This window comes from Acomys minous (assembly GCF_964271855.1).
Source record: "Acomys minous genome assembly, chromosome: 8".
NCBI classification, from domain to species: Eukaryota; Metazoa; Chordata; class Mammalia; order Rodentia; family Muridae; genus Acomys; species Acomys minous.
Window position 1 is genome coordinate 76,255,529 of NC_140489.1, and position 16,065 is coordinate 76,271,593.

The following is a 16,065-nucleotide window of genomic DNA, read 5'->3' on the forward strand; positions in this document are numbered from 1 at the left end:
TCAACTTCCCAAGAATGTGAGATGTCTTCCCCAATATTAAGAATCCAGACTAAAGCCTGTTCACACAGAGAACGGGCTAGGAGGCAGCATTTCATCCCACCAGTTGGCTGCAGTGATTATGTGCAGATCAGCTGCCCACATCCGAGGCTCACAGCCTGTGAAATCTCCAGAAATGTCACAAAGATCTTCATTCCAATCCAGCTTCTGCAGCAGAGGAGGATACAATTAGCTTTCTTTCCTCTCTGCTGTCTTCCTATAATTAATAGTAAGTTGTGATCATTATACTCAATGTCTTATATTTCAAAAACATGAAATAGGTAATTATATAGTACATTGAAATTTTTATATGAAACATATTACAGATATGAAAGATGTTCATTATTTGTCTTGCCATTCAGGTTATGTCATCTTATACATTTGGGGAACAAAATCGGAAGCTTTTGTAACAGAAAGGATTGCATCAGTAAAGCCCATGGATCAATAGCAGAAGGCTGGGAGCCAGCCCTGCATTCCTCTTAAAGCCCTATGGAGCTGGCATGGAAGCTGTACCTGTACTTAGTTTCATAACTCTGTTTTATATGACCCTAAGAAGAATATGATGAATGAATGCATTGAACATTTCTCTCACTTAAAAATGTTGACCTTTTAAATACACGTTACCTCTACCATTTCCCAGACTTTCTATAAAATCCCCTGTGCAACTCCAAATTGATAGGTATTTAAAATAAATTTTTCTTATGTACAGATGTAAAGTGATAGCAGCACAGAGACATGACAAGTCATCATATAACATGACCTACAGCACAGACATGACTTTGAAAAAAAAAACAGGATGCTTCTTGTTCATTGACCTTCCATCAACCTCACTGACAGAGTAGATAAGGAACATCTATTTGTGATGCCATACCCTCCCCAGAAACCAAAAAGTAGGTTTTATGAGTTGAAAACTGTTTAAAATTTCATCTAAGATACATACACTAAGGCACAAGTGATATTTTTGTGAGAAAAGAGAAAATCCTGATAGATCTGTTCCTTAAATTGGAAGAAAGTTTAGCCCAAAAGTCATTTGTCAACCACCATGTGGAACTGCTTATGCCAGACTGAGGCATCCATTAAACTGGAACACATTGTCTCTATACCGTATAGGTTACAGGAAAGAGATTCTTAAAAAAAAAAAAAAAACAGAGAGAGGAAATGGCAAGGTTGTACCTGGCTGCTCCATTCCCTGGAGATCCTCCAGCTCCATACAGTTACTGTACAACAGTCTATTGTCTTTCATCACCTTCCACACCTAGTGCTGCGTTGCAGTGCTCCATACTGATGACTAGCAGGCGACAAATAAAGTTCTCCAACTTTGTCAGTGTGTCAGCAAGCAAGAGCTCCTCTTCCCTCGTTGCCAGAAGGCTTACTTCTGCATTGCTGGAGTGACGGCTAGACATTTACAAGCCATTTTCTTTGGCTGACGACTTTGTTTTCAAACCCCTAATGGAGCATCTGTAACTACTGTTTTACTGAACTAATTTCAAACACAGTTGTGTTTCTAGTAATCTATGACAGTTTTAAAAGTTTGAAGAGACCAGGAGTTGGAGACAACAGTACACCAGATGTGTTTCATTGGGATTTGTTAGCATCTTGCTAAACTACATTATAGAGAAATTTCAGGAGGCAAATAGCAGGCCAAGCAGTAATAGGTCCTCATTAAACATATGCAATCCCATGTCAAGTAATAAAGTGAGGCTATCCAAGCCTCAGGGCGCCTAGCTCAATATACAATGGCCAAAATGGATTTAGATGCAAGGTGGACAATTTTTGTCTTAAAAATGCTATAACACATAGTCTTAAAAAATAATAATATTAAGTACCTAGAGTGTGGCAGATATTGCTTTCAACTCATATGTCCATGAGTCAAGGTACTTACGTTATATGGAAAGACAGAGAATAGAGAGAAAAGCAAATCACAAATAGTTCTAGTGAACAGTGAAGATTAGGCAGGTAGAACAGGGCAGAGGTGTGTCAAGCTGTAGGGCTGGCAAAGGCTGACAGCTGTGGTTCGCAGGTATGGGTGGGCAGGGTATTCTTGGATGAGATGGCATTCGCACAGACACCTGGCAGTGAGATTAGTAAATGTTTTTAGTAATAAATAATCAAGTTAGTACAGATGTCTCGAGGAACCGATCCTCCAGTAGCCATCCACTGGTATGATAATCAGAGATGAAAGACATTAAAATGTCATAAAATAAGAGTGGTAGTTTTTTTTTAAAAAACGTCTCTTTCTCATGTTCTTTTATTCTTACTGTGTGCCTTTTCTACAATTCTTTCATCCTAATAACTTGATTTATTTTTTTTCTTTCCTGATAAATTCATGTATTTCTTTTTCCACTCTCTATATTTTCTGCAATTATATGAGTAACTAGAAATGGTTCCAATAATGCAGTATTATTTTCCTAGAAACCAATATGTTTGCTTATTTTCCTTTTTACAGTTAATATGGTTTTTCCCCTTCCCCTCTCTCTCATGCTGACTGTCAGGACTAGAGCAAAGTCTGTCGCATTTAATGATGTGCATATTCTTCATAAAACCATGGCCTTAAATTGAAAAAAATCACAAAATAAAATAATAATACAAACCTGTTACTTTCAAAGGGAGCTTACTCTCCGTATTTTTCCAAATCCAAAAGCTCCAGTATTTATAGATTAGAAAATACATAGTGGCAAAGCATAACAAGTTATAGGTAATAACTGATGTAAGAGCAGTTAAAGCATAAATGTGATATAAAGGAGATGTTTGTCCTCATCAAGGAAGAGAATGGGAACTTCGTGCTCATCTTTTGAAGTATTTTATATAGATATTATATGTTGTAGACATTGATTTCTTAAGGTTGACCTAACAAATTAGCACAAGCTGAGGAACTTAACACAGACATTTGTTTCTTTAGCAGTAAGGGAAAACATACAAATGCCAGGAAACGTTTTAGAGGCTGTAACAAAGAGTCTGCTTCTCCTGCTTTCTGACAACTGTTACCATCCCCAGGGATGTGTCACTCCAATCTCTGTGTCAGTGTTGCCAACAGTTGTCTCCATTTGTTTCTCTAGATGCAAATATTCCTCTTTCTCTAAGAACACAGCCAGTCATTACCCGCCATTACTATCTCCTCACAACCTGGCTACATCTGCAGACTCAAATTGAAACATGGGCCACATTTAAAGGGAGTAAGGTTTAGCACTTGGATTTATCTTTTGAGTGAATACATTTAAACCCTCTGGGTAACGAATTTTCTTGGCACTACAACAAAATAAGGGCAGGAGCTGAGAAAAAGTAAAACAGGTACAAAACATACAGAAAACAGATCAAATCAAAAGATCCACTTCCTCATTCACACTTGCATATAAAAAAACCCAACCGGGTTTGTAGTTAAGGCACAGCGTTTAATTTCAATTCATTCTATGTGGTACTCAGATTAGAAATTATTGTTAAGTGGATGTCTTCTGGAAACCTGTCTCCTTAGTATCTAGGATATTGTTGTAATCAATGTGTTTTGGAGATAAGACAAAAAAAAACCATTTTCCACAAAAATGCTCATATTCAGAGAAAGTAAAATCTAATGGTGCAAGGTAGTTAACAAAACATATGACTCAGTTCATATGTACATCTTCAAATTCAAGGGTAACTATGGTCCTGATGTGTAAATTACATGCACTGAAAGCAGAAAGACTTGAATTAGATCCTAGAACCCAAAATCTAGGTAAAGATCTGGGTGTGACTGCTCACACTTGCAATCTTGGCAGTGAGGAAGCAGAGACTGAGAGGCTGGCTGCCTGGCCAGGCTCGGGTACGTGGTAACTTTTGGGTCAGCAAGGGAACCTGTCTGAAATGTAAAACTGAAAACTAAAAATGCATGACAGCCTGTGAGGAATGGCACCTGCCTATTGTCTGATGGCCTGTGAGGAATGACACCGGTGTATCAGCTGGCATCTGAAGGACCTGCAAACACACATGCAAATATACATACTAACTAAACACACACATACATATGCACGTTCCCATAAAAATGTAAACACAAAAATGGTCCGGCATCCATATTTCATAGTCTTACACAGAAGACAGTAAGTGAAAAGAACTCTGCACTTGGAATGTTTCCTGCTTCCCCTCTCCATCCAAAGCAAGAGGAAATTGAATAGAGAGTAAAAGGGGGCTCTTAGTCTGCATCATTCGAACTTGAGAAAATGTTACTTGAAATTTAGCTATATAATCTTTAACATCAGATAGTTAAATTTATAATGTAGAAAGAATTTATTAAAAGCCTATACCTAAAAGATCTGTCATCCTAGCTTTCAGGAAGTTGATTTAGGATCAATATCATGAGTCCAAGTTCAGCCTGTATGATAATAAGATACTGACTCCAGAAAAGGAGAAGCACGCACACACACACACACACACACACACACACACACACACACACACACACCGCAGAACATAGTATGCGTATATATGCATATCCTTTCCTCTGCTCTTTCCCCTTCCCAATAGCATCAATTTACCTAAAAAATTTTAATGCAATCATTTTCATTACCTGGAATTTTTTTCTTGATGATCATCTTCCAGATGGGAAGAAGTTGCTGTGCTGATAATGGGCAAGCAACAGAAAACTATGTTTTCCTTGTAACCCTACTCTAGTTCAGAAAAGTTGCCAGTCAAAAGCGCAAGAAAAATATTTTAATTGATTATCATTCCAAGAAATTTAGCCAACAAAACATTTCAGGGTAGGCCTCAGACTTGTACATCATTCGCTGGCAGCCCTGGAGCAACAATAGGTTTATTTAAGAAATATGCTGTAATTCTAGGCCAAGGGAAATAAATGTCGTAAATGCTTCTAGTGCGCTCAGCTTTCTCCTCCTTGAACTGCACATTTTCAATCTAGGACTTCTGGTTCTGCTGCTATTGAAAAAGGTTTTCTTTTCTCCTTCAATCACCCTTCTGGTTTTCCATCTGCTGTGCCTATTACTCTTTCAAGTTATAGCTCTCAGTAACATCGTTCTTGAGTCTTTTGACAGGGTACACATGACTAATCTCAAATGTGGGTGATGTACTGGGGTGTGAAGAGACCCCCTGCTTCTTATCTTGCTTCTCATGCGAAAGGATGGATCAGGAATAGCCCTAACACAGGGGAAGAACGTGTGGCTCTGGCCAGCTATGTGTGACTCAGCCACATGTACATGCAGTGGTAGAGCAAAGGCTAGACTCTGCTCTTTCCCCTTTCACATCCTTTTTACTTTTTGGTGTAGAATCTATTACGAAATGGGTTCCTTCACCCATTAGCTAGAAATATGATTGAAGTGATGCAGGGGAGATAGAATTCTCTTGCAGCCAGGCATTTTTCCAAATTTAATTATTATTTTTGGAGAAAATCTGAGAAGGCAGCAGAGTACAGAAAAGTATCCCTTTGAAATAAGAAAATTGCATTATGCTACTCTTGACAATTAGATCACTTACCAAAACTATAATCTGCAAGCCATTCTTTGCAAAGCTGACACAGTCTATATCTGTAAAAGCTGTCCTACTGACATATGTTTCCAGGGGTGTCCTTTGCATGAATTAGGTGATCACATTGGGGTATTTTCTGAAGCTATGTGTAGAATATCATAACAATGTCTGCTTCAATCAGACGGCTTTGCTTTCAAATGTATATGACACTTGGCTTGCAAGCATAGTTCCCTGTCTTGTTAGCTATTTCTAAAGAAATGCGTCTTGTCCCAAGGTCTTGGGAAATGATCTATATAGTTAGCAAAGGGTGAAAATCAGTGACAAAAACCCACTTCTGTTCCTTCCTTTTGATCTGTTTTGTTCTCACATTTTTATGTTCCGTTCTTACTTAATTTGAGTTCCTGTGTAGCCATGAGAATCACACTAACACAACCAAATGATAAAAATGATGATGGTGGTGGTGGTGACGATGATGATAATGATGTTGTTGAAAAGCCACCCTCATTTTCTAAAAAAGCAAAAATGACTTTGTAAGTAAGGGGGTAAGTAGCTGCAACTGACAAAAAGCATGATCATCTTTTCCTCTGTGGCTTTTTGTATTATAAGTTCATACAGCAGAGCAAACATGCTTAACTTTCACATCAAAATGACTTCACTCATTCTATTATAATTTAAAAATTATTTATTGAGATACCTTATGCCAAGATACAGAAGTGGACTATGGTAAATATTACAGAAATACAAGATAATCCAAGTAATCATAGCCCATTCCTTCATAATGCCCATGGTGTGCTGGAAAATATACAAAAGAAAAATTAAAGCTTAGTTAAACATGGAAAATGCTACAATGTAGCAAATACAGAGAAAGAAAACATTTAAAGCCAATTACTCCCATGGCCATATCCAAAGTTAAAGACAATTCACTGTATATTGGACATAATTCAACTGAAGCTTTTTCTCAATAAAACACTTAAGGGTAAAAGCAAGTATGATGCCATTATAAGACTTGTTACTTAAAATAAAGAAAAGACTTGTTACTTAAAAAGATGGGCTCTGTCCTGTAGAAATGCTGTTTCTTAAGTGTGAACTTCTCTATACACATGTATTGGGTGCAGTATGGTGAGTTTACAACACTGTGCTTCGGATATTATATTCCAAAGTATGAAGCAAATACTTTCTAAGCATTATTTTGAATAAGTCTAGAGTAAAAATTGAAAGGGAAACAAAAATGTAGCTAGGATAAAAGAATCACAATGGGATTCTACCTTCCCTGGTCTACACTTCAAATTGTTCTTAGTAAGGCCATAAAACTAAGCACATTCCATTGTCATAGTAGGAATTAAGCAGCTAATGTAAGTATACACAAAAATAGAGAGGAAATTATGTTAAACTGTAAGTTGCTCTGTGGTTTAATGTGATAATACAGTAAGTATCACATTTTCAAATTACTCACTAGCATTCATCAAGAAGCCACGAGTGGGATGGCTTATCATGAATAGTTAAAAAAAAGATTCAAGAAACAAAACAAATTATAAATTAAGTTCCATCACTCCCCAAAGCAGGATGTCATGTTTGTCTTTTTGGCTAGTTGGTTGGTAAAACAGAGTTTCACAGTCTAGAGACTGGAATGAGAAGCTTGTGAGCATCTCTCTTGCCTTTAATCCCCAAGAGCTGGTACTAGAGGTGTCACTTCTATACCTAAGTACACATATATCTATATAAGACCCAAGGTACGAACCCTTGCCAAAATTCCATGTTCATCAAGTACTACCAGGCAATGGTCTTCTGTTGTACATAGTCATTCAATTCAGCCACAAAGCATCTTGGATTTTACTTGACAATTTAGAGAACAGCAACCATGCTGTAGAGATAACAGAGCACTCATTTCTGTTTGCAGGTCTAAACTGTTATCTGCTGGCTTAGGAAAGCTTTCCCTTGGAATTTTATTTTAATTATAAAGATAAACAGCAACTGGGACAGGTGATAACATATTCAAAGATTAGCCAGATGAATTTTCATGGTTTTTTCATAATTTGCAACATCCTCCAATTTCCCCTGTAAGAGAAAAGTCTATGGAAATTTAGCCTGGAGACATTCCAGAGCTATTGTGGTACTAAGTGAGCAAAGGAGAGCTGTGCCGAGGGCATATTTCTTCTCTGTCATCTGACAGAACTTTGTGGAACTTCTTCACTGACATGAATTTAGCTAAGTGGCATGCAGGAAACTGACATGGATCACTTCCCTGTGGAGCTGCTGAGTACAGTCCTGTAATGCACAGAATCAGGAGAAATGATTGCCATGCTTAGTCTTTTATCAGTCCATACAAAGTACTATCTACTTTCTTGCCTTTTCCCTGACAAGGCAAGCAACGCTGCCAAACATCCTAGAACAGATAGTGAAAAAAAGAAAAAGTTCACAGATCTCAAGAGAGTAGTTGTCCACTGGCCAGGGAATGCATCTCTGTGGGCCAAACCACAGAGAAATATTCTTATCTAGTGTATATTTATTTTACTATTTGGTATACTATAACTGTGATCCAAGTTTCCCATTCTTCACGAAATGTTAATATATGAGTTCTGGTTGGGGACCAGAAATCTCTGTCAAAGCAGTGGCTTTAAATTATCGGTAAAACTAAGCCCAAATTATATTCTGATATACTTGACATAGTGCATTTTTTAAAATTACACTTATATATCTAGCATCAAATAATATTGAAAATATATAATATTCAATATTAGGAAGGCATTTGTCTTCCTTACATGTAATTCAAAGGAAATATTCTAATTATTGAATTGTATAATCTATTTTATCCAAATATTTCTGCATGGTATATGACATATAGCATGTATTCACAATATTTTGGAACTTATAAAAGAAAAATATTAGAAATGTGAATGCACCATTATGAATGAGGGAACACAGACACCAAAAGACAAATATGGCATACATTCTTTTCTATCAGGATATTAGTTTTAAGCCTTTGATAGGCATGATATGAATCCTATAACCACAGAGGTTAGGTATAGAGTAAAGCACTAGGGCAAGGGGAGGATCTAAGGAAGAGAAGATGGACCATATAGTTATGGAGAGATATGAACAGATTAGAGCAGGGGAATTAAATGGGGGAGATAAAGAAGACAGGGGAAAGAGTAAAGAAGGAAGTACAAAGGGGGACAGCTAGCACTGAGGGCCATTTGAAGAGTCATATGAAATTTACTACTGTAGGAGCTTTAAAATATATAAATATATGAATGATATCTAAATGGAGTCATCAAAGAGTGACCCAAATAGACATGTTTTGTCAACAAATGAAACTTCTATTGTCAGGAATGGGTTACATCTAATTGAGTTCCCAAGGTTATTAGATACTCTCCATAAACTCGAGAATCCCTATTGCTGAAGATAACATCTACATATTTCATTGAACATGGAGAAGTCAAAGTGATGTCTAGCTAGAGCCTTCACCCATGCTGACTAGTACTCATGGTACTAGAAGGTATTCTACAGGCTAGCAGAGGACAAAGACAACCACCAACATAGCTACAAAGCATTCGGTCTAAAATGCTGACCTGCCTGCATGGTAAACTGTTGTAATAGTGGCACAAGCATTGTGTAAGTAACCAAACACCATCTGACTGAATTTAAGAACCACTCAACAGGATGGATCCCATGCCTGGCACTGCTCTAGTGGTCAAAAACCTGAGCCTATGTACGTCTTAGACCCAGGGGGAAACCAAATATTACTGTTCTACTGAAAGGAACCTAGAAATAAAATTACTCCAGATTACATTCTGTTATTACCATAGAGGAGTGTCTTGCTTAGCCATCATCAGAGAAGCTCCTTCTTCAAGTAGATGGGAACTAATACAGGGACACAAAATAGAACAATGCTCAGAGAGGGAGAGACCTTGGCACACTCTGTACTAAATGAAATGTCTTCATCATACCTCTTTTCTTGGGATGCAAGGAACTATGCTGAAGAGACGATGAAAGATTGTAAGACATATTTGTGAGGCAGGAACTATTGAGGACTTGCTTACCCTGTCTTGGCAGAGTTTGGACGTCAGCTCAGCCTTCATCCAAGCATGTCCTTTTTAAGGCAGAAATCTGTCTATGGCAGAAATGAGAACATTTTGCCCAGTGGCGTGTTTGCCACATTTGAAGCCACCTCCATAAGGAGGTTCTTTGATGCTCATCATCCTCTCTGAGGTAGGCTGGGTGTTGCCAGGATTTAACCTGTCTCATTGTCAGTGAATCTTTAAAAATATAAAAACATTTTTAAGTGCCATATTCTGTACGTCTCTGAGGTTTTTTAAGACTTTGTTTAACTATTTTACCTTATCTTTCTGTACAATCATGTCTATCTGTTGTGCCTAAGATATATATTCTTGTGATAAAAATAGACTAGTAATTGATATGACCATGATTTGATCAACTAACAACTTGTAAAACCATTTTATCCTAAACAGCCTGCAGTAACACTTTCAGAGTATTGGAAGTAAACCTTGTATTATAATTGATATCCTTGGCTCCTGCTGCTAGAATGAAAACCAAGCTTTACAACTGTAACATATGTGGAAAGGGCCTATATTTTAAGAAATATGAGTACCAGGAGAAATCTGTGACTGAAAATTGGATGCCATAGAGAATATTTTTGGGTTTTTTTTGTTTGTTTGTGTTTGTTTGTTTAAGAGTGATAGAGAAGTTGGGTTATAGAAACATGGGATGGATTTTAGAGGAATTGGAAATGAAAAATGAATATGATAAAAATATATTGTATGAAAAATTTAAACAATAAATAAAAAGTAATTTAAAAAGATATTTGAGCACATGCATTTCCTTTCTTTTCTGATGGAAAACACTTAAAATAACAGTTAAAATAAATAATAAAATCATAATAGTGAAATACATAGAACAGAACTTGTATTATACTGAAGAATGTGATTTAAAAAATAAATATAATGAGGGTAATCCTTTTCTGAGAGTGCAATTGCCCTACATATCTACATAAACTCTCCTGCAAATAAATAAGAACATTGTAAGCAATACATATTACATTGATTGCACTTGTCATGGTACTATATTAAAAGGTAAAGATTATTTAGGGAAAAGGCAAAATAAATAGATGAAACAATAATGTTGATTTCACCTAGAAGGTATTTACTAAATTCAGTATTCCTGATGAATCTGTTACTTTCTGTTGTTGATTTCCATGACCCAAGACAATTTATAGCATAAGGAGTTGAGTTTGGCTCATGGTAGAGTCCATCATGGTGAGGAGAGAATGTCAGCAAGCAGCCAGATCAGGAAGTTAGGAGATCAATCAAATCCTTAATGGCAAACAGGAAGCAAAGAAAACAAATTAGAAATGAGTGGGTGCTATAAAGTTTCAGAGATGTCCAAAGTGACATAATTCCTCGAGCAGTACTCTACTTTCTAGAAGTTTCAAGACCTCCCCAAAGGTACCCACAACTATGGACCAAGTAAATAGGTGAGACCATAGAGAACACAACACCAGGGTTGGTTTTGTTTTTGTTTGGATGGTTGGTTGTTGGTTGGGTTTTTTTTTTACTTTTATTTATTTATTCTGTTCTAGTGTACACATGTATGGGACATCTGTGGCAATCAGGAGGCAACTTGAACGATTTGGTTCCCTCCTTCCTCCAGTGGATTCTGGACATTGAACTCAGGTTATCAGGATTGGCAGCAAGTAAACAATTTTTCCTACTGAGCCTTCTTATCAGCCAATTTTCAATGCATTTCAGGTCACAAGGACTATGAGATAAATTCTAAAACCAAACCAGTATGGAAAGTCCCACAGATAATTTTTTCTGTATGATCCAGAGAGAACACGGTAACAACATATACTTAATTAGTATAGATGTTCACTCTGGTTACTGTCATCTTCTGGCTCCCATCTTCATTTTATCCTTCCCTAGCCCAACCTTTCACACAAATTACTACTCTTGAAAAAAAAAGTAAACCTTTGTACTCTGTACTCACTTATAAGTGGATATTAGCTCTTAAGTAAAGGATAGTCATGCTACAATCCACAGACCCAGAGAGGCTAAGGAACAAGGAGTAATTGAGGTGGGAAGCACGGATCTCCCTGGGAATGGGAAATAAAATAGATTTATGCAAGTAGACTAAGTGTGGGTGGGCATGGGGACAGGAGGGATCAGGAAGGGTGTGGTGGGTGGAAGGGGAGAGTACTGGGAGAGATGACTAGAACTGGAGTGGGGGTGGGGCATTTGGGGATGCTCTTGAAACCTAGTGCAGTGAAAATTCTCTGGAATCTATGAGGGTGACCTTAGAAAAGACTCCTAGTAATGGGGCATACGAACCTGAATGGGCCATCTTCTATAACCAGGCAAGGCTTCCAGTGGTGGAACTGGGACGTTAACCCAGCCACAAAACCTTAGACCTACAGTCTGTCCTGCCTTCAAGAAGTACTGAGATAATGGTGCCTCACAACCTGTAGGAGTGGCCAACCATTGAGTGGTCCAACTTGAGGCCCATACTAATAGACCCAATCCATGCCTGACACTGCCTGGGGAGCCAGGAAACATAGGCTAGATGATACAGAAACCTAGGATAGAACCATACGTGACTGGCATACACACACACACACACACACACACACACACACACACACACACACACACATATATGTGTATATAATTTCTACTGATATTCTGCTATTCTCATAGATTGGGGCCTACCTTTATCCAGCAACTGATGGGAGCAGATGAAGAGATCCACAGCCAAATATTAGGCAGAGCTCAGTGAACTCCACAGAAGAGATAGTAGGTGCCGGATGGATTCGAACACCAGGAGAGCATGGCCCACAGAATTAATTAAGTATGGCTCATAGGGGCTCATAGAGACTGAAGTGAAAATCACAGACCCTGTATGGGTCTGCAATAGGTCTTCTGCATATGTTATGGTTGTGTAGCTTGGTGTTCTTTGTGAGTCTCCTAAGAGGTAGAAGTGGGGGTTGTCTCTGACTCTTTTGCCTGTTCTTGAGACCCTGTTCTTCCTACTGGGTTGCATTGCCCAGTCTTGATATGAGGGTTTGTGCCTAGTCTTATTGTAACTTGTTATTCTGTGTTGAGTTGATATCCCTGGGAGGCCTGGATTTTTCTGAACAGAAATGGAAGGGGGAGTAGTTAGAGGTAATGGAGGGGAGGGGTTGGAGGAATGGAGATAGGGGAAACTGCAGCCAACATGGAATGTATGAAAGAAGAATTTTTTTAAAAGAAAAAAATTGAATGTTTGATTGTCTTGAAACTCAGTGCTGTTAAAATAAAAAATAGGGAAATAAATAATAAAGTACATAACCCTTCCAGTAAATTGGAAGATGATAAGGCATTAGTTCATTTTCAGTGCTTGCAGATTGGTGGTAAGCATCTGCAGCCACAGAAACAACTTGATGCCCTTTTGAAGGACTACAATACTATAGCAAGGCCTTAATTAAATCCCAATTAAGCTCAGAAAGTATGAACTCTTACTCTGTTTTTTAAATGTTGAAATTCAGATATTATAGGGGAGGGGAATAAGGGGAAAATGGGAGGGAGGGAAGAATGGGAGGATACAAGGATGGGATAACCATTGAGATGTAACAAGAATAAATTAATAAAAAAAAAAAGGGAAAAAAAATCTCAAAAAAAAAAAGAATGTTCAGTCAAATAAAAGCAAAGAGAAACTGAAAAAAAAAGAAAAAGAAAGAAAGATGAACCAAAATTAACAAACAATAGGTTCAAGTCCTCAATGGCACTGATAAATCACTGAATTTCACTAAGTACATTTCAAAGAAATAATGGAGTGTATCAGGAAATAACACAAGATTCTAAAAACACTGAAACAGATTGGAAAATGATCTAATGTATTATTTTTATTTAGGACTGGCTTTACTATTCAATATAAACTGAACTCAAAGCTGGCAAAATATGTGACTAGATCTTTCAGATCCAGTGTAGAGCTGTGAAGAAAATCTATGGAAGGCAGACAGGAGTGCTTGCTGTTATTTGCTTATTAAATGCATTCCAGGGTCTTTGTGTTGAAGACTTAGTCTCCAACTTGGAGCTACTGCAAGGTGGAAGTGGCAGCTTTTGTTTATAAATTGCTTATTTGGGGTGTTACTTCAAGGAAAGCTGGGAACCACATCCTGTCAATGTTCCTGAGAGGGAGCATGCAAAGAAGGCTCACTGTTGTTTCTGAGAGAGATGGGAATTTACAGAAGTCATAGCCAGAAATTTTTGAGAGGGGGAGTCGAGGAGGAGATAGTGCCTGGGTTGTAGCTCAAGAGAGAAGAACTTATTACAATATTAAATTGTGTGTAAATGAGCACATGGTGGTGCACACCTTTAATCCCAGTACTTTGGATGCAGAAGCAGATTCATCTCTAGGTTTGTAGTGAGTCTAATCTAAGAATGAGATGAAGTCAGCCAGGGATACACAAAGAAACCATATAACACTGTCTTTAAATAAACAGGAAACACACACAAACACACAGACACACACAGACACATACACACACACACACACACACACACACACACACACACACACACACCTGTGCATACCTGCAATTTAGCTACCTGAAGTAGAAATAAAAGTAACTGGAAACCTTAAGGCCAAACAGCTCCTGGGGCTCACACAAAGCTGAAAACAGTAGTTCACAGCGAGAAAAAAAGGCTTTCAGAGCACAGGGATGATTGCAAAGACCCTGCAGAAGGGGTTATATGCAAGCTTACATTCTTTTTTAAAGGTTTATAAACATTATTATTAAGAACTTGCAAATAAAACATGCAATGTTATTTTTATTTGTAAATTTGTATTTTATAAAAATGAATGGAAAAAACAACCAAGCAATCTCAAATGCTATTTGAGATGTGAAATATGTAACCCCAATCACCATAAAAGAATCATTGCCCCGATAAAAGGTATGCTTCTTAGAAAAAAGCAATCATATTAAAAGGGAGCAAAGATGTGTTTTTTGTATGCTGTATGCTCATCTATGTAGAAATTCTTAAGGAATTCTATTTATTCACTCAACAAAATTAAAAGACAAACTTGAGGCTCAAAGAAAATAATTTTTTCTCTAATTTCTTTTTTTATATACTTTTATTTTATTACACATGTATAAAACAAACTATATCCAGCAGAGAGAACCATGTGACAATCATGAGAATAATGAGTTCTATACATGTTACATTCATAGTGACTTGGCCATCTGCATTCATCCAGTTTGAAGTAAGTGCCTTCCCTGTCTTGTTGGATCTAAATTTCCAAATAAGATTCAATAGCTATCCTATCTTGCATATGTAGCCAAGAAAATGTTTAAAAATGTCTTTTCAGCTGGAGATAGAGCTCAGCAATCGATAGAGCAGTTCCATGGCATGCTCGCAGCCCTGGCTGCAGCTCAACCACTTCCTGGCCAGCTTGATGTTCATGGGTTGCTGACCAACAGGTAATGGATGCCACAGGTTGTTTTGTTGTTGTTGTTGTTGTGAGTTGGTGTTTGTTTCTTTCTTTTTGGATGTTGTTTTGTTTTCTTCATTTGGGTTTTTTAAACTTGTTTTGTTTTTTGTGTTTGTTTGTTTTTGTTTTGGATGGGGGTCATTTTTGTTACAAACTTGAAATTGGCTTAAAGTTGCATGGATAAGGAAGGGGAGAAAATCTGAAAGGACTTGAAGGAGGAAAATATATGATCAGAGTATATTTATATTTAAAATTGTCTTAAATAATAAAAGCGGGACACTAGTGGTGCACACATTTAATCCTAGCACTTGGAAGCAGCGGCAGGCAGAGCTCTGAGGCAGGTCTTTGAGGCCAGCCTGCTCTTCAGAAGGGGTTTCAGGTCAGCCAGGGCTACACAAAGAAACCCTGCCTCAAATAAATAAATAAATAAATAAATAAACAAACAGGCAAACAAACAAAAGAAAGAAAATTAGCAACATGGTAATATTTTAAGGTTGAGAAACAAGAGTTTGGTTCTAGCTCTCAGAGTTAAATCTATTGTATCCAGCAAGTTCATTCCTCACCATTTACTCAAGAGAAATGGAAGCACCTGTCCTTTAAAAGATTTGTAAATAAGTAATTCTTATCGGCTTTATCTACACCAGACAAAACCTAGAGACAGGCCAAGTGTTCACTAACTACCTAATACACAACAATGTGTTTTATCTATACAATGCAATGAAAGGCAAGGCAGAACCACTTTGTCCTCTTAGTAGTAACTGATTTATGCAATCTCAAACCCAATATTCTTAAATCACTAACAAAAACAATGAGACAAAAGCAAGTCAAGTTCTTTTTTTTCCATTAGAAAAATCTAATTGATTTATTGATCAATCAGTTCACTCTTTTTTACATTTTTATTTTTATTTTATTTTTAAAATATATTTCATTAATTTATTCATATTACATCTCAATTGTTATCCCATCCCTTGTATCCTCCCATTCTCCCATCCCTCCTCTCTTACTCCTGTCCCCTATGATTGTGACTGAGGGGGACCTCCTCTTCCTGTATATGCTCATAGGGTATCAAGTCTCTTCTTGGTGCCTGCTATCCTTCACTAT

At 37.4% G+C, this 16,065-nt stretch overlaps 1 protein-coding gene across 1 annotated transcript in view; it reads right to left on the reverse strand.

Moving 5' to 3' along the window:
* Positions 1-6,144: 6,144 nt before the first annotated feature.
* Positions 6,145-16,065, reverse strand: part of CRPPA (CDP-L-ribitol pyrophosphorylase A) — a 298,335-nt gene continuing 288,414 nt past the window's right edge. The window contains exon 10 of the mRNA XM_084791215.1: positions 6,145-6,273. Coding sequence (XP_084647341.1) covers positions 6,160-6,273 — 114 coding nt within the window. The 3' untranslated portion in view covers positions 6,145-6,159. The remainder of the gene's footprint in view (positions 6,274-16,065) is intronic.